The sequence below is a fragment of the Embiotoca jacksoni genome, unplaced genomic scaffold (assembly GCF_022577435.1).
Source record: "Embiotoca jacksoni isolate LCO1_2020_lvr unplaced genomic scaffold, fEmbJac1.0.p SCAF_14, whole genome shotgun sequence".
NCBI classification, from domain to species: domain Eukaryota; kingdom Metazoa; phylum Chordata; class Actinopteri; family Embiotocidae; genus Embiotoca; species Embiotoca jacksoni.
Window position 1 is genome coordinate 329,384 of NW_027185274.1, and position 26,453 is coordinate 355,836.

Below are 26,453 nucleotides of genomic sequence, written 5' to 3' on the forward strand. Positions count from 1 at the left end.
AAACGTAGCAGCTACTATCTTCAACTTTTAAGCAATGGAAAACCAGAAAACACGAGTAGAGTCGATTCCGTCCCGGCAGTGGAAAAAGGGGCTTGTGAGAGATTTCCTCTTTGAGAGTCCTAACTTCTTTTGGGACCACTGATTGGATGCATTTTGATGGGGGTCCCCTTCAGAACTCATAGTGTCTGAGCTGGATTCATTATCCTCATGCTCCAGTTCTGCTTTTAAATTTATTTAACTCGTAATTGATCCCTGACTTCCTCATCAAAATGCTGCAAAATCAACGAAAATACTGCTCTACAATGATTTTGAGAAATCGGAATATGCGAGCTGGACCTCTTATCACTGAAGGCTGACAACTGCCTGCATAAACTGTCCAAAATGTATTTATTTATTGATATATATATATTATTTTTTTTGTGTGTGTGTCTTTATAGTCTGTGTGTGGGTATTTATTCATTGCTCTTTTTCATATTGTGTGCACATTTTTGTTCTTTCTATGTTGCTGTGACAACCGAATTTCCCCACTGTGGGATCAACAAGGTCAAAAATCTAAATCTAAATCGAATAGGTACCGCATCAGCGAGGTGACATCACAGAAACAGAAAACTGGGAGCTGAACTTCTGGAGCGATTAAGAACCCGAATTTTCTCTCAGAAATAAAAGAGCTAAATATACAAGTTGGTAATTGTTAAATAATTAATTTATAAGTAGAACAATGTCATCATTCCTGATCTTTGATAGTCCGTATCAATAACATTGATAACCCCATGTTTCACCATACCCAATTCGATATGAAAAAAATATATGAATCAATTAAATGTCAACATCAGTTCACATTACGAGCGATTGCTACATTAGCCTAAACAATATAACATTAGCCTTTGTGGACCTGGTGTGTGTAGTAGCGGCAGTAAACAGTTCAGGATATGAACATTTTGACAACAATTGTTAAAAATAATAAGTAAACAGGATATTAATATTTATCATATATGCGAAATGCATAACTAGATTTGTCTGAGTTTCATGTAAAGATATGTCAAACATGACCATACCAGGATAATCGTCATGACCAGGAAACTCACATCCACATTATACTACTGATTCCCGTAGTTGGGTTTCACCATATCAGTATTCCAATCAGGTGCCCTTTACTTCTACATAATTTAGGTGAGGCGTGTGCATGTACACGGAGCGTGTTACCGTGTTATGAGTGACAGAAGGTCGTTTGCGGTGCGTAAAAGTAATTTAGCTTCCTACAGAAGCAGCAGTGAGGCCTTCATGTGATCTGTCTGAAGGAGCTTCCATCGAGCATCCATTCAGGAGGCAGAAGACATTTATTCATCTGAATATTCAATTATCAGCCAGCAGCCATCAGAGTGGTCTGACTGCGGCCTTATTTATCCTTAGCCCTTGTTTTCTTGACCCTGAAGTCCCCCCCGACTGCTTCTGATTTACAGTGGGTACGGAAAGTATTCAGACCCCTTTAAATTTTTCACTCTTTGTTTCATTGCAGCCATTTGCTAAAATCAAAAAAGTTCATGTTATTTCTCATTAATGTACACTCAGCACCCCATCTTGACAGAAAAAAACAGAAATGTAGAAATTTGTGCAAATTTATTAAAAAAGAAAAACTGAAATATCACATGGTCATAAGTATTCAGACCCTTTGCTCAGTATTGAGTAGAAGCACCCTTTTGAGCTAGTACAGCCATGAGTCTTCTTGGGAATGATGCAACAAGCTTTTCACACCTGGATTTGGGGATCCTCTGCCATTCTTCCTTGCAGATCCTCTCCACTTCCGTCAGGTTGGATGGTGAACGTTGGTGGACAGCCATTTTCAGGTCTCTCCAGAGATGCTCAATTGGGTTTAGGTCAGGGCTCTGGCTGGGCCAGTCAACAATGGTCACAGAGTTGTTCCGAAGCCACTCCTTTGTTATTTTAGCTGTGTGCTTAGGGTCATTGTCTTGTTGGAAGGTGAACCTTCGGCCCAGTCTGAGGTCCAGAGCACTCTGGAAGAGGTTTTCTTCCAGGATATCTCTGTACTTGGCCGCATTCATCTTTCCTTCAATTGCAACCAGTCGTCCTGTCCCTGCAGCTGAAAAACACCCCCATAGCATGATGCTGCCACCACCATGTTTCACTGTTGGGATTGTATTGAGCAGGTGATGAGCAGTGCCTGGTTTTCTCCACACATACCGCTTAGAATTAACGCCAAAAAGTTCAATCTTGGTCTCATCAGACCAGAGAATCTTATTTCTCATAGTCTGGGAGTCCTTCATGTGTTTTTTGGCAAAATCTATGCGGGCTTTCATATGTCTTGCACTGAGGAGAGGCTTCCGTCGGGCCACTCTGCCATAAAGCCCCGACTGGTGGAGGGCTGCAGTGATAGTTCACTTTGTGGAACTTTCTCCCATCTCCCTACTGCATCTCTGGAGCTCAGCCACAGTGATCTTTGGGTTCTTCTTTACCTCTCTCACCAAGGCTCTTCTCCCACGATTGCTCAGTTTGGCTGGACGGCCAGGTCTAGGAAGAGTTCTGGTCGTCCCAAACTTCTTCCATTTAAGGATTATGGAGGCCACTGTGCTCTTAGGAACCTTGAGTGCTGCAGAAATTATTTTGTAACCTTGGCCAGATCTGTGCCTTGCCACAATTCTGTCTCTGAGCTCCTTGGACAGTTCCTTCGACCTCATGATTCTCATTTGCTCTGACATGCACTGTGCGCTGTAAGGTCTCATATAGACAGGTGTGTGCCTTTCCTAATCAAGTCCAATCAGTTTAATTAAACACAGCTGGACTCCAATGAAGGAGTAGAACCATCTCAAGGAGGATCAGAAGAAATGGACAGCATGTGAATTAAATATGAGTGTCACAGCAAAGGGTCTGAATACTTATGACCATGTGATATTTCAATTTTTCTTTTTTAATAAATTTGCACAAATGTCTACATTTCTGTTTTTTTCTGTCAACATGGGGTGCTGAGTGTACATTAATGAGAAATAAAATGAACTTTTTTGATTTTAGCAAATGGCTGCAATGAAACAAAGAGTGAAAAATGTAAAGGGGTCTGAATACTTTCCGTACCCACTGTAAATGTGAAGTAACCAACTCAGACTGCTTGAAGTGTTTGGCATAGACATGGGATATATGATCACTAATTGCATTGTCTGTCTTTTGGCGGCAGTGTAAAAGTGCAGCAAAGGAAAGGCTACTTCTACACTGAAGCTATTATTTAGCCTTTATCAAACAAGTATTAAAGTAGTTAAAGCACACTATAAATCAATTATATTGACAACTTAGGTTTGACTGCAATGAGTCATGTTGTGTTTTGTAAAAGGGAAACAATTAAAATGCAATTCATAATTCCATCGATCAGTGTGATCAAAACCAGTTATGTATTCACACATCAATACTTTTCACGTTATCAAACAATGTAGAAGTCTTAAAATGCATTTGTTATGTTTCCAGAAGTGGCATTTCCTCTGTCCTGAACTAATGGAATACAGACATCAATAATGAAAATAAAACAATAAAAGCAACATTTTAAAGTAAAATCAAAGTGTTCATTCTGTGCCTGTCAGTGGGCTTTCTGCTTGGGTAACAAGATTTAGCATCAACCCACCAGCACACAACACTGGCCAATAACAGTTTAACACCTAGAGGGGTCCTGACACACCAAACAGTCTTCAAAGAACTAACACAGACAAAGGCTGACTGATGTTTTGCCTATTGCCAACTCTTCTGTAAAAAAGATCAACCTAAAGACACCACAAAGACAACAGAGGAGAGCCGTCTCCTATTTCATTACACTGTGGATCCATCTGGTCACAGGTTCAGCAAAGTGCTCGAAAGAAAACTTTTAACAGCCACCGTAAACCTTTCTTCTGCCTTGCTTTGTATCGTGAGGTCATCGGTATTTTGTCAGCCAAAGTATATCTTATTTGGTTAAACTGTGTAAGAAATTATAAAACAAACTTGATTTTTGCTGGCTTGCATCGTCTGCTCCTGCAGAACTTCTGTGCTACTGCTCGTGGAATACAAGAAATCAATCAGGAGTCGGATAAAATACAGTTTCTTTTTTTTTTTTTTTATCCAGGTCAATGTGATGTCTTTCTTTACACTTGTTGACGCCTGCATTGCTGCAAAATCTGAGCCATGTGTTACAGCAATGGGTGTTCAAATCTGTTTTACACTGGTGGACATCCCAGTCTTAAAGAAAACATGAATTAATATGATACATCCAACTTCCAGGATGTCCCCCTCTCTTTAAACTTAACTTGTGTCGACAAGCTCGTGTGTGTTTGGTCTAATGATTGACAGCCAAACCTTCAGTAAATATGTAAATAGCTTTACACAATCATAACCACTGCCAACTGCCAACTGCAGATCACAGAATAAACTCTCATGTTAAAAATGAGCCGTAGGTTTGAATCTGCAGACTGCGACACACACCTGTTTTGTTAGTCCACTAATTCTATTGCAATGCAAAGTGAATGAAGTTGAAGCAGCAGGGCTACTGGTAACTAGTTCACACATATTTACACGAAATGGAAGACACTGACAAAGTGAAAGTAAACATGACTTAAGGTATAGTCCTGTTCGGTTAGTGTGTGTCACCAGTGTAAACACAGTCGAGCTGCGATGGCCTTTACATGAAAAGGAAAAACACATCTGAATAACTGAGGTAAAAGGGGAAAAAAAGTGGATCCTTTAGTTCTTTTCATTTTTCTTCATTGACTGAACTGAAAAATTAAGCTAACATTATGTGCTGAAGTGTGTAGACTTTTAGGACATGGAATTACTCAACTGATGCCTTATTGCCCTGTTAAGTATTCAGAAAGGTGAATCTCCATATGCTTCATTATTGACGATAATACTTGATTAAAACTGCATTAACCGCAAAAGACAAGTGATTCTTACATGAAACTGTCAAATGTAAAATGTATTATAGATTAACTGTAGTCACACCACTTTGTAAAGCCTCTTATTGTATAATGACATCAAAGTTAAATCTGTGTTTGCTACACAAACTGTTAAAAAAAATTTCCAGGGCAGGGTCACGTGTAACTGTAGCCTTTGACTTAAACACTGCAGCATTAATGTGAGAAAATTCCTCAGAGTTGTTGTCTGGCAGCTGTCTTGGTTATGAGCTGGCTGTCTGAGGCTCATGCTAATACTAAACTAGAAAGTTCAACAGTAGAAGCTGCTAACATTTCAGACCAGCAAGACTAATTACACAGCTTCTCACAAAAATGTTTTTAAAAAAATAAATAAAAAACTAAACTAAATACATTTTAGTGGTGGCAGTAAAAAGTGAAAGAGTTCCAAGACTTGTTGGCACAAAAGTATTAAAGGACATTTGTTCAAGCTGAGCAGCTGTTTACAGCAGCTGGACGAACGTTGAGTCAACAAGTCACTCCCAGCAGATAAGGGATGAGTAACGTTTTATATTAGAGTTAAAACATGACAGTTTTTTCACCCAGCAGGTCAGAGTTTTACTGGACCTATGCAATATTTTCGCTGACCCTGCAGCCTCTAAACAAAAGGGACTCTTTTTCCATAATTGTGGTGATTTATTAAAACAAAATACATGCAACACTGAAGTTCCCTCTAGATTTGGGTTGTTTACAACATAAGAACAGAACTTTGGATAATAACAATTCAGTATGGATGCCCTTGATAATAAACTATTGTGCCCAGAACTGAGACAACGCTGGGAGATGTGTTTTTTCCTCGTGCTTGGGGGTCTGCAGATGTCTCCTCAACACCTCACATGCAGGTTATCAGCGGATACTACCGAGTCGACTGCACACGTCATACTCTAGTCCCCGCTCCGTTTCAGCAGTGTGTGCAACTCAAAACAAGTGTGTGGCCAAAAATGAGTTTCTTTGAAAAGAGTGACACAAGGTGCTTCATTTCCATCTTTCTTGTCCTTGTTAACACGGAATAGTGAGAGAAAGTGCCATCATGGCATCTGTTTGCGTGCACGTGGTCTCCTCGAGCTCCTTCCCTGTCTGCTTCCTGAGTCACCTGTTCACAACAGACGTCCTGGTAAAACTGCTTCATGTCTGAGCACCTCCAGGCAGATGAAGAGCAGTCCTGTTGGTGTGGACTCACTGAGGTTGCTCCTTCAGTCCATCTTCAGGTGTTTCAAGGCACTGAAGCCCATCCTTGCAGGTAAATCACCAGCAAACTGTACGAAACATTCCGCAGTCGCTAGTTTTCCACCCAGGAGTGTCAGCTAAGAGTGCATCCCATAATACATTCCACCTCCTCCACGTGTATGTAAGCAAATTACGATGCGTTTCATCTGTATCTTAAAAAAAGAATGACATAATCTAAAACAATGCTGACCGATTGGCCACTGACATCCAATCGACTTGCCCTGCATATAAACTTTTACTAAATAAGACGCCACCATAAACACTGAGATCTGCGAGAAGGTGAGAGTAATAAAGGTTATTTACTGTTGAAGACTGCAGTCATAAATAGATAAAAAATAAATTAAAAGTAGGTGGGACTGTTTTAATTGTTAGATGTATGTGATTCATGCCCAATGCAGTGTGGCAGTTGTGCAGCTGTTTGTATTTATTATCTTGGGTTTGGTCGAGCTAATGGTTGAATAGCAACAGATGGGAGCCTGGCAGTTTTTAATAAGGTCATTACTTTTGTGTTATTTGATTTATAGTTTTACAAAAAGCGACTTGCAGTTTACTTTCTCTCTTCTTGAAATTATTACCGTAGCCAACAGACATTTATGTTTCGCTGCAAACATAAATTTCAGTGGTTAAAAACATCCACTCTATTTTATTCATTTTTAACATGGCCGACTGTCAATTAATTAAATTATTGAAAATTGACATCCCTCCTTGAATTATTAAGCAACTAGTTCATTGTCATTTCTGATCCATCTGGTAGTGACAATGCTGCTATAATTCAATCAAGCATTACAGTAGTCATATCAATCAATATTTGATAGTAATTAGTGCCTGAAAGATGAGGAGATAACGACCTAACTGGAATTTTCAGGAATGTTGTTTTTACTCTTTCATTCATGTTCTGCACTAGTGACTGCTGCACAGCGCTCTGGATATCTCTCACATGTAAAAATATGTACCTTTTAGTGTGCGGTGTACTTGTCGTGAGCTGAGACAGCCATTGTCTTACCAAAAGTAGGTCTTCACGTGCTCTTGGATCAACACCCACGTCTCCCCAAAGTCGTCTGATTTCCACAGCTATAGAAGCAGGAGGGATGAGAGGGTGCAAGGACAAGGAGGAGGGGGAGGAGGAGGAAGGGGAGAGGAGAAGAAGAAGAAGAGGGGGATGGTACAATGTAAAAATGTAGGTCAAGCTCATTCCTGCATTTTGGCTCTTACATATGTGACAAGGAAGAACACTGGAGACACTTTGACGCTATTGTGCTTAAACTTAAGACAAAGAGTAAAAAAAGCTTCCATGCCTGAAACCTAAGCGATCAGGAGCCTCTTGGTCTTGGTTAAAATGCACCACACGTGGAGTACTGAATCAGACGAGTCATGAATACTTAATAGGTAAAAGAAGTCAAAGAAATTAGGTCAATGCAAACTTCTAATACGAGCAGGAATGAAGGTATTCCACCTTTCTTTTTGGTGAGTTTATTGTTGTAACTGAAGTATTTGTATGTACAAATGTAGCTCACTTCTCACCTAAAGTTGTGCCTGTAACAGGAAAGGCTGATGATGTGACAAGTGCTTCTCTATATCTCCAAGAATTGACTAAAAAGCAGATAAATGGCAGAAGCCTTTACGCTGTCAAATACACAGATTCCAATTGTGTTTCATACTGAGCATGCCTGCGTCATTCTTTTTGTTTCACACAAGATTTAATCACAAGAAACACCATTAGACAACTACACCCCATGAAGATGGAAGTTGGAGGCGGGGCAGGCCTTCACCTGTTTATTCGGGTGAGAGCTGTCGTAGCCGAGCACCAGGTTGGATCGTCTGGAGTGGAGCAGCAGGTCGGTCGGTTTGAAGGGGAGGGAAAAGCCCTGGATGCTCTTACAGAAGTCAAAGGTGTTCCACAGGTAGTTGTTGGTGGAGTCTACGAACAAGTACTGAGGAAGAAGAACAGAAAAAAGAAGAGAAAAAAAACGGGACTTATGACGACCTCTTGATGCTTTTCCAAAAAAAAGTTTTTTAAAACAAATACATGATGGAATCCAGAATAATATTTGACAAATAAAAAAAAAATACAAAAGTTCTTGTGCTCTGTTGACACGGGTACTCGGCAGCTCCTTTAATTTGATTATGTGATGTTCTGACACCACCTCATCGCAGTTATTAGACGACGTCAGGTAGGAAGTCATTCAAAGTGGGGGATCGTCTCGAGCGATGGAGGTGACACACAAACTCTAAATGTAAAATTCACTCATCATTTGGCAACATCAAACATGACCTACGATTTGAAACATATGATTAGCCTAAAGTTAGCATGGCTACTCTAGATAGCCTTATTAGCTCACTTCATGAATGCGCTTATAAAATGTACATTTGAATGGCTCATTATTACAGTTCTGTACTTCTCTTTAATGTAAGCAGAGTGTTAACAATATTTATTGTAACATTCTCACTCAGCACTGTAACTTGAACCATTTTCTGATGTCCCCAAAAATACAGTATTTATTCCAATTTTAAATTAACATAAACATGTGATGACCAGTTGGTTAATAGCTTGGAAGAGCCACTACTAGTCCACAAGAAGAATTTTAAACTGAGGGTTGCCTGAATGCTACTACATTTCCCATAATGCATCGTACTGCATTTTGTTTTACACTTTGACACTCCCTGACAAGCAGATAACTCCCATCTTTCAAACTCTACGCTGACAGTTTGTAACTCAGGATGTTTGTTGTAACTTTGCAGCCTCTGAGCCCCCGATGGCATGACAATGACATGATCAGGGTTATTTCCTCTCTGGAGTTAGGGGGGGGGGGAGTTTATATATTACAACCATTTTCACAGGCTGAGTAGCACTATACAGCTTAGAATAAATACACAAAGCTATTCTAAAAGAGGAATCTGGAGAAACACAAGTAAAAAAAAGTGCTCTTGAAGTTCCAGTACCGGTTCCTTTAAGACACTATGTGGGTGTTGTATAAGAGAGAGAAAAAAAACAATCCCTGAAGCTGAAGTGTTTCTTAGGTGCTTCAGTGATGTCTGAGTGCAGTGTTGCAGTGGGAAGTCGAGTTGCCAGATCACTAATGTATGGTGGAGCTTCGCTTAATTCCGTCCCACTGGGGGCAGAGTCTGTTCAAGCGCTCAGACGAGTTTACCGTCTGAATAATAACTGTGTGCCAAGAAGCAAATTAAACCTGGAGCAGTAGGGGAAAATTAAGATGACCTATCTTTATATGAGCACTTTGTTAAACTCTGTGCTTGATGCTGATTTAACATGAATTCATGTGTGTAATTTGTTTACAGTAATGTCGTAATATAAGGTAATATTGAGGATTTGTTCATTTTTGTAACACAAAAAGTGACTGAGCATTTCTTTAATTTAAAAATTACAGTCATTATTTTAAATCTCTAGTTTACCAATTATTTTGGCATGATATCGACCAACTTTGGACCTCAAACTTTACTTACTAAATGATGTCTTGAAATTGATCTGGACTCTTATCATCATCACTCCAGTCCTTGAAGCCATTTTAATGAAATAAGTTATTTATTTTTGTATTATTCTGAGGGTGAGATGAAAAGATCAATACCACTCAAAAATGTATGCATTAAAAACTAACTGCACCCAGTCTAATAATCCTACTTGCACTGACAACTATTGATAAGGATTTTTCCATAGCCTGTGTAATAGTGATGTAGTGCGGCTTTTCTTGAGAGCCAGGCTTGCAGTTTCCCCCTGCTGCCAATCTTTATGGTGAAGGCCTTTTCATTTAAAACTTTAAAATAATCAGAAATTCGTATTTCAAAGTTGTTATATTATTATACGGATTGAAAGTGAACACAGTTTGGACTTACATTTTTAAGGGCTGGGCATCATTTCTGAACATTATTTATTTTTAAACCAATTTTAAAAAATCCATTTAAAAAAAGAAAAAGAAAGCTACATGACACATTACGGTATAAATCCTTCATTTCCATTCAGTTTAGAGAGGAGCGTAACCTAGGTTGTTTCCTGTAGCTGCAATTAACAGATGTCCCCTAAATTCCTCACATGGTATCGGTAGACACTAGCTGGCCAGTTGCACACAGAACAATGTTCGTGCAGAGCAAGTATATCAGACATATCACAGGTATCTGGCCAAAGATTAGGTGAAGGGTGAAATTCTGATTCAAATGTAGGATATATAGAGGGCTTATTTTATCTCCGCAAGTTGGTTGGCCAACAAGAGGCTTTTATGCTCTGGCAAGTGTGGATGTTGTGTAAGTATCAAAATTTGGCACCAAATGAAAAGGCATTTTTCAAACCTCGATACTACCGAATCAATTGGGTCGTGCCATACAATCAAAGATCGGTAGCCGGCCCTATTACAGATGCAGAAATATTCTATGTTAAAATTAAGGAACATGTTACAATAAGAGAGCACAAGACATTAGAAAATACCCATATTTTCCCCAGTAACATAATGTGAACGCGTTCTTCATCACCAGAGCCAAACCAAACATCCAAACTCCATTCAAAAAGATTCCGGCTTCAATATGTTGCAAAGGAAAATATTAATAGATCTCTTGGCTGCGAATCATTTTACCAATAAAAAAGTGGGTTAAAAATGTGCTGGCATCAAAACAATCCCAGGTATCAGTGTAAATATACTGGAGCTTCAAAAACACTCAAAGCTTGGAAACACATTCAGAGGAAAACATTTTTAAAAGGTTTGACATAAGAAGTAGAATAATATTGAAATTGGGGGAAGAAATATACTTTTAATAAATGTAAGTTTGACTTTAAAGTGACTGAAAGACAATACACTTTTGGATTACAAAATTGGAGTAACGTCAGATTGTTTACTTACATTAAGTTAGTCCTGCTTTTTTTCTGCAAACAAAGTGAAGCTTTTCCTCACTTGATAATGCGACCCTAATATCCTGAAACCCTGCTCTTTGTTTTGCCAAACCTGTCTCTCTCCAGTCCTAATGCTTTATCTTTGTGTACCTCCCCTCGTCCACTCCACCAGCTCTGAGCCAGACAAATGACCCCCAACAGTCAGACAGCCCGATGAAGCTTTCTCCATGGACAGGAAATGAGCTTTTATGCTTACTGCTCCATTCCTGCTGTTCTAGGTGGGTAAACTATAAAGTCCTGCATGTACTGATGATACAGCACTGTAATGAAACACGTCGTATTAATTGCTTATGAAGCACACTGTGGCTCAGGGAGTGGAGCAGGCAGTCCACCAATCACAGGAATTGGTGGTTCAATCCACTTGTCAATGTGTCCCTTGGGTAAGACACTGAACCCCAAGTTGAGGAAAGGCACTAATCCATTTCCAATGGATAAAGTTGGCCTTTATCTATCGTTTCCCTTTGTCTTTTTATGACTATCAAGGACACAACAGGTGACTACATTGTCTGGCAATTTCTGTATAAATGGCATCCTCAAGTTTATCTCCCATCTTGAAGTCTTATTTCAGGCATCGGTATTCTTTAAAGTGGTAGTCAGATTGTCCAACAGCATCCGAAACCCCCTTTTCCACACCCTAATGGCCCTCCTGATCACGATGATGTTGTAAAAACTGGTTTTCACCACTCTGTACAATGTCAGTTCAAATTCAGATTTCCTCAATCTCAACTTCATTTGTTAGTATTAAAGAGGTGGGGGACCTGAAGTTAAGAGTGTATGTCTGAAGAATAAACTACAGCCCTGCAATAAAATACCATATCATAGTCTTTAAGTTTTATTATCTTTATTTTTTTTTGGTCTTTACTCAGTCAAGAAAAAAATGGTTTACTTCAGCTCATTGTTTGAGAAAAGGGTGGGGAGTTAAGGTTTACAGTCCAAAACCATGAAGTCAAAGAAATTCAACAGACCTTTCAGTTTGATAAATCTCCGAAGCAGATTTGAACTGTCTGACTCCGTAAACAAGCACAAAATTGTCTTTGAAGGGGACGTTCCCAAGAGCCCAGAGAGAACTCAGGACGCATTTCATTTTTCCATGATTCCAAGATTCCATGTTCAGAACTTCACCTTCAGTGGTGTCCTAGCCTATGAACAGTTAATTTGCTGTGCAGCTCAGCACTGACTGTGACTTACCCTCCTGTTGTCTGCAGGGCTGTGGTAGAACTGGGAGATGACCTGCTTGCCGCCCTCCTTCACTTTGGCCCCCGAAAGCTGGAACTTGTCCGATACGAGCGTGAAAGCGGTTCCGTAGTCATAGGACACGTAGACCTGAAGACAAAAGAGGGGAGGAGGAAGTAATCAATACCTTGTAGTCCTTGATAAAACTTCAGCTCTGGATTGCTGCACGTAGATTAACATTGGACAAATACCCCGGGAATTGCTACGCTACACACTGTGTCACATGGTGACTACTTTCCCTTGATACACGTAGGGTGCGTTTTATAAATTCTGGTCATTTTGGTTTTCAGCAGCTTGAGGTTGAGATTTTTCCATTGACAGCTTAACTTTAGATAACGTAACGACTGCAGCTCATCAACTCAAGCAACGTTCACCTGCATCCACCTTCTGCACTGCTGCGCTGCGTGTCTGTGTTAGCACGACTTTCAGTGACAAAAATCATTTATGCGCAACTCTCATACTGAGCTAACAAAACTGTCGAACTGTGTGAAGAAATTCTTGAGGAGGAATAACATGCTATTTTCAGGTATGTATATCTTTTTTCCTGATATTTTTGCATCAACAGAATTTATATTTCTAAATCATCTATGTTTATTTATTTTTATTTTATTTATGTACTTATCTTACACTGTTGTTATTTGTTATTCTACTGTCCTATTATTTCCACATTGTTACCCTTTGTATGAAATAATGAGTACTTGTCTACAATGCTTGTAAATTTACTTCTTGTTCAATAAAATTCAAAAAAACTCATACTTTGCTGAAATGAAACAGCTGCACAGGAAATAAGTAATGAAATAGTAGTTACTGGATAAAACTTCAGTTCTACGAGTACATTCGTTTTTGTTTAGTTTTTTCAGGGGGCGGGGAGGGCGCAAGGTCCCGTTGGCGAGGCAGCCTACAATGGTAGAGGTAACACTATCAAATGCTGAAACTATGGCATTTTTTTTTGCTCTCGGGAAAATATATGCTCATTTTGAATTTAATGCCAGCAACACATTTCTAAAAAGTTGGGACAGGGGCGACAAAAGACTGGAAAAGTAGTGTAGGATTTTTAAAAAAAGATCTGGTGGGACACCTCGCACTAATTAGGTTGATTTGTAGTACAGGTAACAGTTAACAGGTTAGTAACATGATTGGGTATAAAAAGAGAGGCAGCGAGAATAATGTTCCTCAAAGCAATCTTCAATATGTGAGTATCATCATTATAAAGCTCTGGTTTTGCTCTATATTGTGATACGTGCTCCATGTCGATGCAATGATGAATTCGTGAGTAAATCAAGCAAGAGTAGTGGGTATGGAGATGAACGCAAAGCTGTATGCAGATTTGAACTATGATTAAATTCAATGTAATTTCAAAACGATTTTTCTCGCCAACATCATCACATCGCCAAGTCATGCCGTTTCATTTGATACAGGCTCCACCTTGCTGTGATCAAGTTTTCCTGAATAATTAAACTGAGAAGGGGCCTAAATTAAATTTGGACGCACAGTGTCTCCTCAGGGCTCTGACGACATACATTAACAATTGGTGTGATTGCCATGTGTCAACAAGGGCTGTCACTTTTTATTCAAAATATCAAACGTAATAACATTCGAACTGTAATGAGCCGTTCGAATTCAAAATTTACAGTCTGTATACGCAGCAGTCCGTTTGAAGTAGGACATTACAAGAGTGGATCATTAAATTCAGAGACTGCTCCTGTTGCGGGCGAAATGATATGCAGCTCCTGGATGTGAGCGGAGCCGGAGGAAGTTATAACCCTAATGAGTAATTGTTACACATTTTGTCGCTTGATCAAAATCAGCATCCGCTGTGAGTTGGAAAACTCAAGTGCCATCATGCCACAGTTCAGTTCATTTCCACTGAATGTTTAAATGGTAAATGGTCTCCACCTGTATCACGCTTTATCACCTCAAAGCACTTTTATCACCTCAAAGCGCTTTAAACATCCTGTCAGTCTACAGCAGCCCTCAGGATCATCAGTTTGGTTTAACATGACCACATTTGATTAATAAAAGAAATATGTATTATAATTATTGTTACTGTTACCTATTAACAATATTTTAAATGTGACGATGCTGGTCAGAACATTTTTTTTTTAAATTGTTTGAGCTCTAATGTAGATTTTATTCCATTATCTTGTCTGGACAACCAACTACATTAAGATCTGAGACACCACTACTGTATGCCAAAATGAAATCACTCCCATAATCTGTAATTAAAAAAAAAAAGGCTTAAGTATCCCCTTGATCACATCCCTCAGGGGACAATTACGCATTTAAAACCGTCTACCCTTTCAAAACATTTGGCTCTACAGATGTATGTGTGTGTGTGAGATAAGGGATAATTAGAAAGTATCAATTTTCTTTTAAGGCTTTGTGGCCTAATTAGAACTCTGTGAGGTCTGGAGTTGAGAAGTGTCACAAATTAATCATTCCACGGGTTGACATATATATACAGTGGGTACGGAAAGTATTCAGACCCCTTTACATTTTTCACTCTTTGTTTCATTGCAGCCATTTGCTAAAATCAAAAAAGTTCATTTTATTTCTCATTAATGTACACTCAGCACCCCATCTTGACAGAAAAAAACAGAAATGTAGAAATTTGTGCAAATTTATTAAAAAAGAAAAACTGAAATATCACATGGTCATAAGTATTCAGACCCTTTGCTCAGTATTGAGTAGAAGCACCCTTTTGAGCTAGTACAGCCATGAGTCTTCTTGGGAATGATGCAACAAGCTTTTCACACCTGGATTTGGGGATCCTCTGCCATTCTTCCTTGCAGATCCTCTCCACTTCCGTCAGGTTGGATGGTGAACGTTGGTGGACAGCCATTTTCAGGTCTCTCCAGAGATGCTCAATTGGGTTTAGGTCAGGGCTCTGGCTGGGCCAGTCAAGAATGGTCACAGAGTTGTTCCGAAGCCACTCCTTTGTTATTTTAGCTGTGTGCTTAGGGTCATTGTCTTGTTGGAAGGTGAACCTTCGGCCCAGTCTGAGGTCCAGAGCACTCTGGAAGAGGTTTTCTTCCAGGATATCTCTGTACTTGGCCGCATTCATCTTTCCTTCAATTGCAACCAGTCGTCCTGTCCCTGCAGCTGAAAAACACCCCCATAGCATGATGCTGCCGCCACCATGTTTCACTGTTGGGATTGTATTGGGCAGGTGATGAGCAGTGCCTGGTTTTCTCCACACATACCGCTTACAATTAACGCCAACAAGTTCAATCTTGGTCTCATCAGACCAGAGAATCTTATTTCTCATAGTCTGGGAGTCCTTCATGTGTTTTTTGGCAAAATCTATGCGGGCTTTCATATGTCTTGCACTGAGGAGAGGCTTCCGTCGGGCCACTCTGCCATAAAGCCCCGACTGGTGGAGGGCTGCAGTGATAGTTGACTTTGTGGAACTTTCTCCCATCTCCCTACTGCATCTCTGGAGCTCAGCCACAGTGATCTTTGGGTTCTTCTTTACCTCTCTCACCAAGGCTCTTCTCCCACGATTGCTCAGTTTGGCTGGACGGCCAGGTCTAGGAAGAGTTCTGGTCGTCCCAAACTTCTTCCATTTAAGGATTATGGAGGCCACTGTGCTCTTAGGAACCTTGAGTGCTGCAGAAATTATTTTGTAACCTTGGCCAGATCTGTGCCTTGCCACAATTCTGTCTCTGAGCTCCTTGGACAGTTCCTTCGACCTCATGATTGTCATTTGCTCTGACATGCACTGTGAGCTGCAAGGTCTCAGGTGTGTGCCTTTCCTAATCAAGTCCAATCAGTTTAATTAAACACAGCTGGACTCCAATGAAGGAGTAGAACCATCTCAAGGAGGATCAGAAGAAATGGACAGCATGTGAGTTAAATATGAGTGTCACAGCAAAGGGTCTGAATACTTATGACCATGTGATATTTCAGTTTTTCTTTTTTAATAAATTTGCACAAATTTCTACATTTCTGTTTTTTTCTGTCAAGATGGGGTGCTGAGTGTACATTAATGAGAAATAAAATGAACTTTTTTGATTTTAGCAAATGGCTGCAATGAAACAAAGAGTGAAAAATTTAAAGGGGTCTGAATACTTTCCGTACCCACTGTATGTGGCAGCTCCTGACCCAAAGTTGAAAATCAGATATTGTTCACTGTGTTGTCCACCTCGATGGCTTTGGAGCTTTTTAGCATGAAGAGGTCAACAAAAAAAGCAATGTGAGTCAATCTCACTTATGTTCCTAAATTTCAAGCAAGCTCTGAGAGCTGGTATTTTGTAGAGCAGCTCTGGTGGAGAAGTGGAAACAGACGAGGAGGAACAGGGCTGCCATGTTCAACAACTGTTTGAGTGTTTCAGCTTGATTAAGTGTGTGTGTGTGTGTGTGTGTGTGTGTGTGTGTGTGTGTGTGTGTGTAAAGGTAGCAGATAGAGGGATTAATTGATGTGTAGCTCAATAATCATAACATCACGAGAAACATGTTAAACAAGTGTGACCACACAACTTCTGCCGCACTGCTGATTTACTGAGACAATCTAATGACTACCAATTCAACTCTTCTCTGCATGGATGTGTGCAGTTGTACGTACAGAGCTGGTTTTGGGTCCAGTGGCTCCTGCACTGTCTCGGGCCAAGGCTACGATGACATTGCTCTTCTCTCCGGCCCAGTGGACCACCATCTGGTTGTGAGAGTCGTTGAGGTTGGCCTGCAGGACAGAAACATAGAGAAGAAAAGACAGAGAAATCATGGAGGGCAAAGATAAACGATCTATGTAACACTACACAAATGCTAGCAATAGAATAAACTAAATACAAGTGCAGCAAATGGGAGGATCAACGGATCATTGCAATATCACTTTAAGTCACGGAGTCAAAAATATATTTTTGAAAATAAATACCAAAAACAGCTATTTAAGTTGTATTTATCTTTCTCTGTTACAGTAGCACTCCTCCATTAGTGCTCTCCACAGGAATGTGTTTCTGCCCAACAATATTGGTTCTGTTATTTGATTAGTCCATTATCTGTGTAGGTGGACAATGAATATAGTTCACAATATTGCTTTAGTTCCAACCAAGCAACAACTACCGCTGTTTGGGGTTGAGTCCACTGCAGAATTACTATAGCGTACAATACCACAGATGGCCAATAGAGGCTGACTCAAAAAAAAAAAAAAAAGCCTGGCTTCATCTGACTTCCAATCAAAAAGCGTCAACTTTACTTCAGACATAGAAAGTCCAGAAAGCCATTATAGTATAGATCACCAAATTTAGGCCCTCTAATAGGGGAGCTGGTGGTAATATGTGGAAAATATTGCTACATTAACAAGACCTGAGGGCTTATAGAAGGCTTTCATATAATCAAGAGTGATTCTTCTCAACACCCACAGTTCTACTGTGCTTGTAGGTTACACTAACCAGACGCTCACATATAGTATTTTGCTAAAGTTTAATGTTTGTACAACAATAAATGCCAATAAATTGGTTAGGCTATGCCATGTGTCAAGTCACACTGTCCAGAGTGCTGATGTTAGCTAGCAGCAACATCACTCTGGTGGGAATAAGTGATAAATATTTGCAAAATGTGAAATACATAGATTACATAATACAACACGTGTCCTCAGATATTTTCTGTTGTAAAGAGACGGATGTCTTAAATGACTCAGCATATTTAACCAATCCTGATAGGGGAAGGTGGGATCTGGAAAGTTCATAAAGCTGTATTTCCTCACACCAAAAAAATGTGGAGAACTCAACTTTTAGTTTGACTGCAAAAGAAACTGAAAGAAACAGAAATTACTTTTGTCAAAACTTCTAGACATTGGTAGTCCATGCTGTGCATCACTTGTTGATTCAGGAAGCTTAAATTAAGAAATGTTTACATGTTAATAATTACATGTGCAGTACATTGTTATCCATTTATAATATCAATGTGGATATGTCTCACACCTTTCAAAAAAAAAAAAGGATGAATTTAACAAATCAGCCTGATATGGTGACAGTCACAAGCATGGTTGTAAACATCTAATCAGCCCGACATACTGGTTGAGGCTACAGCCTACAGCAGTGACTTGTGTCTGTAATGATTTATACCCATTTAAGATCCTTCTTTCTTTCTCAACTTTAGACCAACTTTCATTCTTCAGTCGCCAGATTGTCTAATTAAGACAATGTAGAAAGATAAAGATCGACAGAGCTTAAAGATCTGAACCAGCCTTCCAGGGTCCATGACAAGTAGTCGAGGTACGCAAAAACACAAGCTTGTGACCTGAGGTAACCTCAGGCTGTTGAGCTTGTGTCTGTCAAAGTGCTTAAAAACAAATAGGGAAAAAAAAAATTGCATTTAATAACCAAATCAACCAAAACTGTGTATAACATTTGGAATGGATCATTGAGTAACAATGTTAGAGTGACGTATGTCAATATTTTAATTATTTATAATTGGACACATAATTATGTGTAATGTGGAAGATGTTGCTTGGAGTAACAAATACAAAACTATCAACATTACCCTCAGTTGTATTTAACATCTGGCAAAGGTGTAGAGTTACATCAAAGCCACTTTTAGAAATTTGGGGATTTTACTTCTTGAAAAAAAAAAAAAGATCCCTAAAAACAATGCAAATCTTTAAAAAGGCATCATGAAAGTATCAAGAAATCAAGAAAACACAAGCAATGAAAGAGGTATCTGAGGCACTCACGTACTAATGACAAAGGATACGTTGCCATTCAGAGCTGTCAACATGAGGGATTTAAAACACTGATGAAAACTTTAGATCCTGTATTTGTAAGCCGGTTGCCAACAGAGGATTGCTGCTCAAATTTAGCACGCACGGTTTTTTTTTTACAACAGCAAGTGACTTGTGTTCCAGTTGTAGAGCCGAGCCCATACTTGTGTCTCACCATCCGTGTTACTGACGACTGGAAGCTGAATTGTGCATGTCTTCGAAGAGTGATTACTGCTGTTTGTTTTTTTGTTTACGTTTCACATATGCAAATGATAAATTTCTGTTTTTTTACTTGATGTTCACCCTTTGTAGTTAGCCTTGCTGCACCGACTGTGACTCACACCTTCAGTTTTCTTGAATACAGTCTGGGAACTCGGCTCGTATTCGCGTTTTCACATCTACTCTGAACGGCGGACCAATCAGCGACCAGCATCAGTGGTAAACCGCGTCTGTCCCACCCCTCCTTCATGTGATTGGACATCTGGTGACAGTGACGAGCGCAACTCTCGGTGAACTCTCGCTGACTGGAAAGAAATGCTGAACATTCAGCGCAGAATAAATGCTCAGCACCTCGTCACACTGCTGGCATTCATTAAAAGCAATTCGAAAAATATGCCGTCCACTGAAAAAAAGACGCTTTGGTGGACACGGTAGGTATTGCAGCAGTGGCAGACTGTCAGCCAGTTTCGGCCAAGCTGATTGGCTAAAATTAACGCGAGGTCTACGTCCAGTAGGATGGAACGTCTGGTAAACGATCCTCTATGGAGCGTGGCCACAGCCATATTCACGCAGTAAAATGGAGTCGGGTACGCACCAGAAAGTGGACCACAGCAAGTCCAACATAATTGTGTTCCAAACTGAAGACAACTCAAAGGATCCTGGAACTGGAAACAGCCATTCAATTCAATGCAATTCAATTCAATTCAACTTTATTTATATAGCGCCAAATCACAACATAGGTTATTTCATGGCACTTAACACATTAACGTCCTTACAGCAAGACGTTACAATATTATACAGAGAAACCCGACAATTCAACAATTCCCACATAAGCTAGGAGGGAAAAACTCCTCTTTAAGGGAGAAAAACCTCCAACAGAGGGAAGAAAAAAACTCCCTCTTAACAGGAAGAAACCTCCGACAGAACCAGGCTCAGAGGTGGGCGGTCATCTGCCTCGACCGGTTGGGGTGAGAGGAGAGCAGAGAGAGAAAAGGACAGCATAGAGATAGAAGAGAAGAACTGTTGGTGGAGATGACAAGCGCAGGGCAGAGACATGCAGCTCCATGACGGGACATCTGCAAAAGAAAGAAGAGAAACTACGCGAGCGAGGGAACTGTATGGAGAGGCAACAGACAATAAGAAGAAACTATGGGAGAGAAAAAGATGGTGAGGTATGAGTCAGTTAAAGAGTAGGAGGAAAGAAAAGAAGCTCAGCGTGTAACGAGGTCCCCCAGCAGCGTCGGCCTATAACAGCATAACTAAGGGTTGGTTCAGGTCTACCCGAGCCAGCCCTAACTACAGGCTTTATCAAAAAGGAACGTTTTGAGTCTAATCTTAAAGCTAGAGAAGGTTTCTGCCCCTCGAACACAAACTGGGAGCTGGTTCCACAGGGGAGGAGCCTGAAAACTGAAGGCTCTGCCTCCCATTCTACTTCTGGAAACTCTGGGAACCACAAGTAGACCAGCGTACTGAGAGCGAAGTGCTCTGCTAGGATTATTCAATGGGTGATGAGGCAGGGAGAGAAGAAAGACAGCTTGTGCCAACATGGAACCTTTTGGAATCTGTCAAGAAGACCCTCAGTCCTCCGTTACAACGTTGAATGAATTCCAACAATGGTGGCAAAGGTAAATGTTTCGGGAGACAACATGCAGTTTATGGTGTTTAGTGCCGATTTATTAAAGCCTGCTCCAATACTTTAAAAATGAACCCGAGGTCTACGTCCATTAGGATGCAAATACTGGAAACTGAAATCCTCAATGAAGAATGACCAGACCCATAAACTCACACAGTGAATTTAGGTCTGGAACACCAGACTAATAGTCTACAGTGCATTTAAAAATTGTGAAAAAATGATGTAGATCGTGGATAGTGATGGATATTAAGCATTGTTTAGTTTTTGACCAGATGCCACACCCATGAAGCCATATAAACACCTACTGATCTAACAGTGTGTCTCCGTGTATAGGGTGGATAACGCAATGACTTGCAGTAACACATACTAATTCCCCTTCAGTGCACTTCCCATTGGGCAAATAGATCAATGAAAAGAAATAGGGTATCTCATCTTTTTCATTGTCACTGCCTCGCCATCTCATCTCCGCACTGCTTTCTTTCCCTTATCTTTTATTGATGACTCTGTGAGGGGGCAGGCCTCTGAAAGGGCTCCTTTTTTTTTGCTTCAAAGGCATTTTTTTCTGCACTTTCCTCGTGTCACCCACTGTGGAGCAAACAACAAATATCTTTGCCTCTCCCGTCAGCTGTGATCAGACACAACCCTCCACCCAGGTTCTGCTTTGTAACTTCTACTACACAAACACTCGCAATGGATGACGGTGCCAAAGTGATGGTATTTTGATAGCATAAGGAACGGGAGTTTAATAAAATATTCAGCCTTAAACATCTCTGCAGTCACAAAGCACCTGCTGGCGGTGTTGGGCCTGTTATGTTGTGCGCATCACGGTTTAGAGTCACCAGTCTGCCCCAACTTTCTGACAGTGATCTTAAAAAGAGAAATACATCAAATAAAAGGCATGGCGGTCATCTCCCTCCGCCCCCCCTCTCCCCCCGCGCACACACACACACACACACACACACTGACCACAAAATCTATAAACCAATGCAGCAACAACACATATCGTGTTCTGGTTAAGAGGGCAGGTGATTCTGGGAAATGTAGGAACTCTCTACAGAGAAAAAGAAACATTAACACATACAAAAAAAGCATAAAATATGAAATATTAATGAAATATAAGGGGGAATTTGTCCATCAGCATATTGTTGTAGTCACAGCCAGCAAACAGAAAGCCAACATCCTGCAGAACTAGACTATTTCGCCAGTGAGATGCAAATTTAACCTTTTCCGCGTGTGACTTCCAACAAAGGAACGACTATGAGCCGCTGTAATGAAGACAGCTTCGCTGATACACAACTCACTTTTCCATCTCTTGCTTTAGTCATCAGCCTCCTCCTCCTCCTCCTCCTCTCCATCTTCCTCAGTCTGCCTCCCTCAGGGCCGCCTCAGTAAAAAGCAGGGCTGTCTCTCAGGCCGAGGTGTTGCAGCAGTAAATCCCTGCATTTTAGGCCTCATTGGCCGCAGTGCAAGCAGGCAGAAGGGGTGCCAACAGCTCCACAGACTGACACAGCTGAATCCAGAGAGTGATGATGACTGCGAAGATGAAAACCATTTGCCCGGGTCGCGGCAAATTGTTCCACGAGAGTTAAACGCTGCGAGGGTCCAGCCATAGGTGATCACTGCTCTGTTGGTGGAGAGAAACAAAATGGAGCCAGCACAACTAAAAGTAATGCATCATAATGAGAAGCATTTATATGTAGAGTTATCTTCTTATTCAACAGAGCATCTTTGTTAGAAGCTCTGTAAACTGCTGGTCTGTGCCTGCAGAGAACTGGCTTCGTGGTTTGGCTCACGCTCTCCTTCGAGCTTAACCGACCTTTACCTGACCTTCCTCACAAAAGCTTTAAATCACTGTAGGATAGATCGGGGCTTTACAAGCATTTTCAGCGTGGGAGCCCAGATAGCCACACATTAGAAACCAACAGCAGCACATGTCCTCAGATTTCGGGCCAAACCTCCACTTTTTTTTTTAGGTCAGTTTGAAACCGAACCACACGATGCGCTGTGCAAGTCCAGTGTTACTGATACTCCCCACATTTACAGCTACACTGTTTAGAATGTATCTGCGGTGCAACACTTTAAACCAGGCTGCAAAGCTGTTCTGAATCCGCCTGCTGACTCCTAATTAAGGAAGCCATTTTTCCTGGAGTATTTGACTGCACACGAATGTACCATTGTGGCAGCTGGCAGCCTGCAGTGAACTTGCCATTAAAAGTTATATCCCCAGCTTATCATGATATTTCAATGATAAAGTTACTAATTTGACCATTCTTTTGACCAAGGCTGCTACCGAATAAAATCCCCTCTGTTTCATGAATTTGAAGCAGACGCAATGGAAATGTTTTACATTAGCAAAAACAATTCTGAAACGCCTACAGGTAAACAGGGTGACTAAGCATTCGTCGACGAGAAAAGTCTGAATTTATTAAGTTTTCATTAGTTGTTTAGTGACAGGTGGGGAAAAAAAACAAAAACATTTCAAACTGCACCTTTGTCAGATTTCGGGTTAGAGACCTTATAAATAACTTTCAGAGCATTTGTTACCGGCCAAGTCTTCCCTTTTAGGAAAGAGGCCTTGTGGTTAACCTCGGGGAGACTTATGTCGAGTGGATGACTCAAGTGTGTGAAGAGACGTTAGCAGCACGTAGCCACAGCCACTGTGAAGTGCATGCCGACAGCGGTGATTAAGGCTCTGTAATCAGCCATGAAGTGTCCACATCGGCCCAAGTTTCAGTCTAACAGTTATCCACATCTAGTGCACTGTATTTGCTGCTCCAGAAAAGGAAAAAAGGGCCCTACTCATGCAATGTTGCGACATTGTCTGGCTGCTGCTCACAACTGCAGTTGGTCCACAGTAAAAGACTAGTTACCACAAACACACACACACACACACACACACACACACACACACACACACACACACACACTGGAGGGCGCAGGTCCTCGGAGGCTTTGACTGTCAATCTTTTAATAGCATTGTCATCAACAGACAGTTCAGTTTGTAAGTGTGGTTATTATATTTTATAAGCTCAATATTACGGTCTTTATAATGCAGCACAGTGTTAACAATGTTACTTATTGCATTTTCTGTCTGTCCTGGAATATAAACCATTTTCTGAAGCTCTCTCCTTATATATATATATATATATACACACATACATGTATACACATTATCGCAACAACTATACAATGAGGTAACTATCAAATGTACTTAATTTGTTAACATTATACCTCCATCTCTAGCTTTTCTTATTACTTATTTCTCACGCTGGATTCAGAATGAAATAGATGTAGCTGCTCCTGCAGTGTTTGCCGCAGTATTGAACTGCACTAGCTGTTCCACCAGTAACCAGTTTGATATCTTTAATGGGATTTAGATTGGAAACACTAGTAAGTTTTATGGCCTGTTTCAGTTTGCAATAAATTCTCCACATAGAAGTATCAAAAACAACCGTTGTCAACATTTGTCAGCATTGCTTTAATTTGCTGACAAGCAGGAGAAGCTGCAGCCTCATCAAAGCCAAAAAGAGACTCATCTCATCAATGCATATTATTTCAGCACACTGATGAAGTCATTCTTCACAGGTCTGAGGTCATCGGAAAAGCTAAGCGCACCTTCAGGTCGATAAGAATTCCCTATTCACTGTCTGTCCTGTTTTTTCCGCCTCACACGCTGCATTGCAACATAGTGGAGGGTCCAGAGGTGGCTCTATAAGTGGCAGAGAGGTGTTCCTTATCTGCTCCCGTCCATCACTCTCTGTGACAGCTTTGTGGCGTCTTGGGGAGTGAGAGGGCTTGGAAGAGGGTTGGAGGAGGGTTGGAGGGCGTCGCAGAAAGCCAACAAGACTTCAGTACTGCCCACGGTCCCTGTCTGAGTCTCTCCATCTCGCACCCATAATGCATTCCGTCTCACCGAATGCTATCTTGTGCAAAACCTTTACACCTGACAGCGCAGACAGGATTCAGGGAAACCGGCAAACCATAAAGACACAAAGTGCAAAAAGGGGGAAGGATTTCTCTCTCTTCATGACGGATCGCTGCTCCTCAGGCAAGACCTTGAGAGCTGACTGACTGGGACCGGGAGTTTATCACCATCGTAACAGCTCTAGCAGCCAGATTAATATCTGCAGTGGAACATTCTGCTCAAATACTTCACATAATACAAAAAACAACAACAGCACACAAATATTGAATGTGTTTTAAAGCTAAATCAAACTCCTTATCATTATCTTACAGTATTATCATGTGTGCATGTAGAAATATATATAATATATTTTTATTTTTTGTGTGCCATTTCTGGAATATTAAATGATGAGTTAACTAGGTCTTTTGCTTGCTGTATGCAAGTAAGTTCTCCAAGTCTGTGTATGGACTTGTAATGATATGCTAAGCACTATATATGCAGGCAGAATGCTCGAACTAAATTTCTCCCAGACAGTTCTTGTTTAAATAAATGAAGTCTCAAGCCATTTCATTAAAAAAGCAGAACTTTGGTCAAAAAGATGTAATGAAGTTGGACTTTCCATCCATCAATAAATGATGGTATCACTGGAAAGCAGGTGCAGTTTTAACAAGGGGCTCGTTAAAAGGACAGCCTGATGAGCTCCTGTATCTGCTAATGGCTGCTTTTCACTGTAATGGGTTTGTACACCAGTCTTAAATGGCTCTTTGTGGATCAGGTGAGCTAAAGAAAATCTAAGATCTGTCTCTACAGCTAACTCTGAACACACACACCGGGTGGACCCAAGTAAAATAAGGAAGCAAATACAACCCCGTTTCCCAAAAAGTTGGGAAGCTGTGTAAAATGTAAATAAAACAAATTGCAATAATTGGCATATCATGCAAACCCATATTTCTTTGAAAATAGACGTAAAATGTTGAAACTGAGAAATGTTATTGTTTTATGAAAAATATGTGCTTTTTTAAAATTTGACAGCAGCAACACATCTCAAAAAAGTTTGTTTTGCGGCACTTGTTCTTTTTACAACACTCTGTAAATGTCCAGGAACGGGAATGTTGTCTTTGGTCTATTTTCAATTAAATATGGGTTTACATGATTTGCAAATCATTGCATTCTGTTTTTAATTACAATTTACACAGCGTCCCAACTTTTTTCAAAATAGGGTTGTATTCAAATTCATTTTCCAAACAGTTGTCATGAACACAGAAATTAGCTGTAGGGACCAAAACTGTTTTTCGTACCAGGGTGTAAACATGTTTATTTCTACTGTACAGCTGGACATGTTAACGTGGGCGTGTATGGGGATTGAGTCGCTTATAGAGCCAGCCTCAAGTCGTCATTAGCGGAACCGCAGTTTTTGGCATGACCGCGTTGCCTTCATTTCTCAACCCCGGAAGTTGCCGCAGGGGGAAAATGTAAGCGTACTTGACCAATTGGCAAAGTTCAGCCCTGCAAGCCCAACTCCTAACTTCCTGAACCGTCAGAAAACACGGACCAACTCCAAGCAACAACCAACCGTGAAGTCAACCACTGGTTTTTGACCACCATAACTTTGTATTTCATCAGAAAAGTTGAACGGGAGTTTCATAGCCAACCCCTTAGCCCTCTGTGGTATTGAACTTTAAGGCACTTCCATATTGGCTTCACTT

The 26,453-nt window shown here is 40.5% G+C and overlaps 1 protein-coding gene across 4 annotated transcripts in view; it reads right to left on the bottom strand.

Annotated features, from left to right (window-relative positions):
* sorl1 (sortilin-related receptor, L(DLR class) A repeats containing) overlaps positions 1-26,453 on the bottom strand; it is a 98,613-nt gene that overhangs the window by 62,942 nt on the left and 9,218 nt on the right. For all 4 annotated transcript variants that reach the window (XM_069147345.1, XM_069147342.1, XM_069147344.1 and 1 more), the window contains exons 2-5: positions 16,856-16,972; positions 12,247-12,381; positions 7,934-8,095; positions 7,168-7,235 (exon numbers count right to left, since the gene is read on the bottom strand). In XM_069147345.1, coding sequence (XP_069003446.1) covers positions 7,168-7,235; positions 7,934-8,095; positions 12,247-12,381; positions 16,856-16,972 — 482 coding nt within the window. The remainder of the gene's footprint in view (positions 1-7,167; positions 7,236-7,933; positions 8,096-12,246; positions 12,382-16,855; positions 16,973-26,453) is intronic.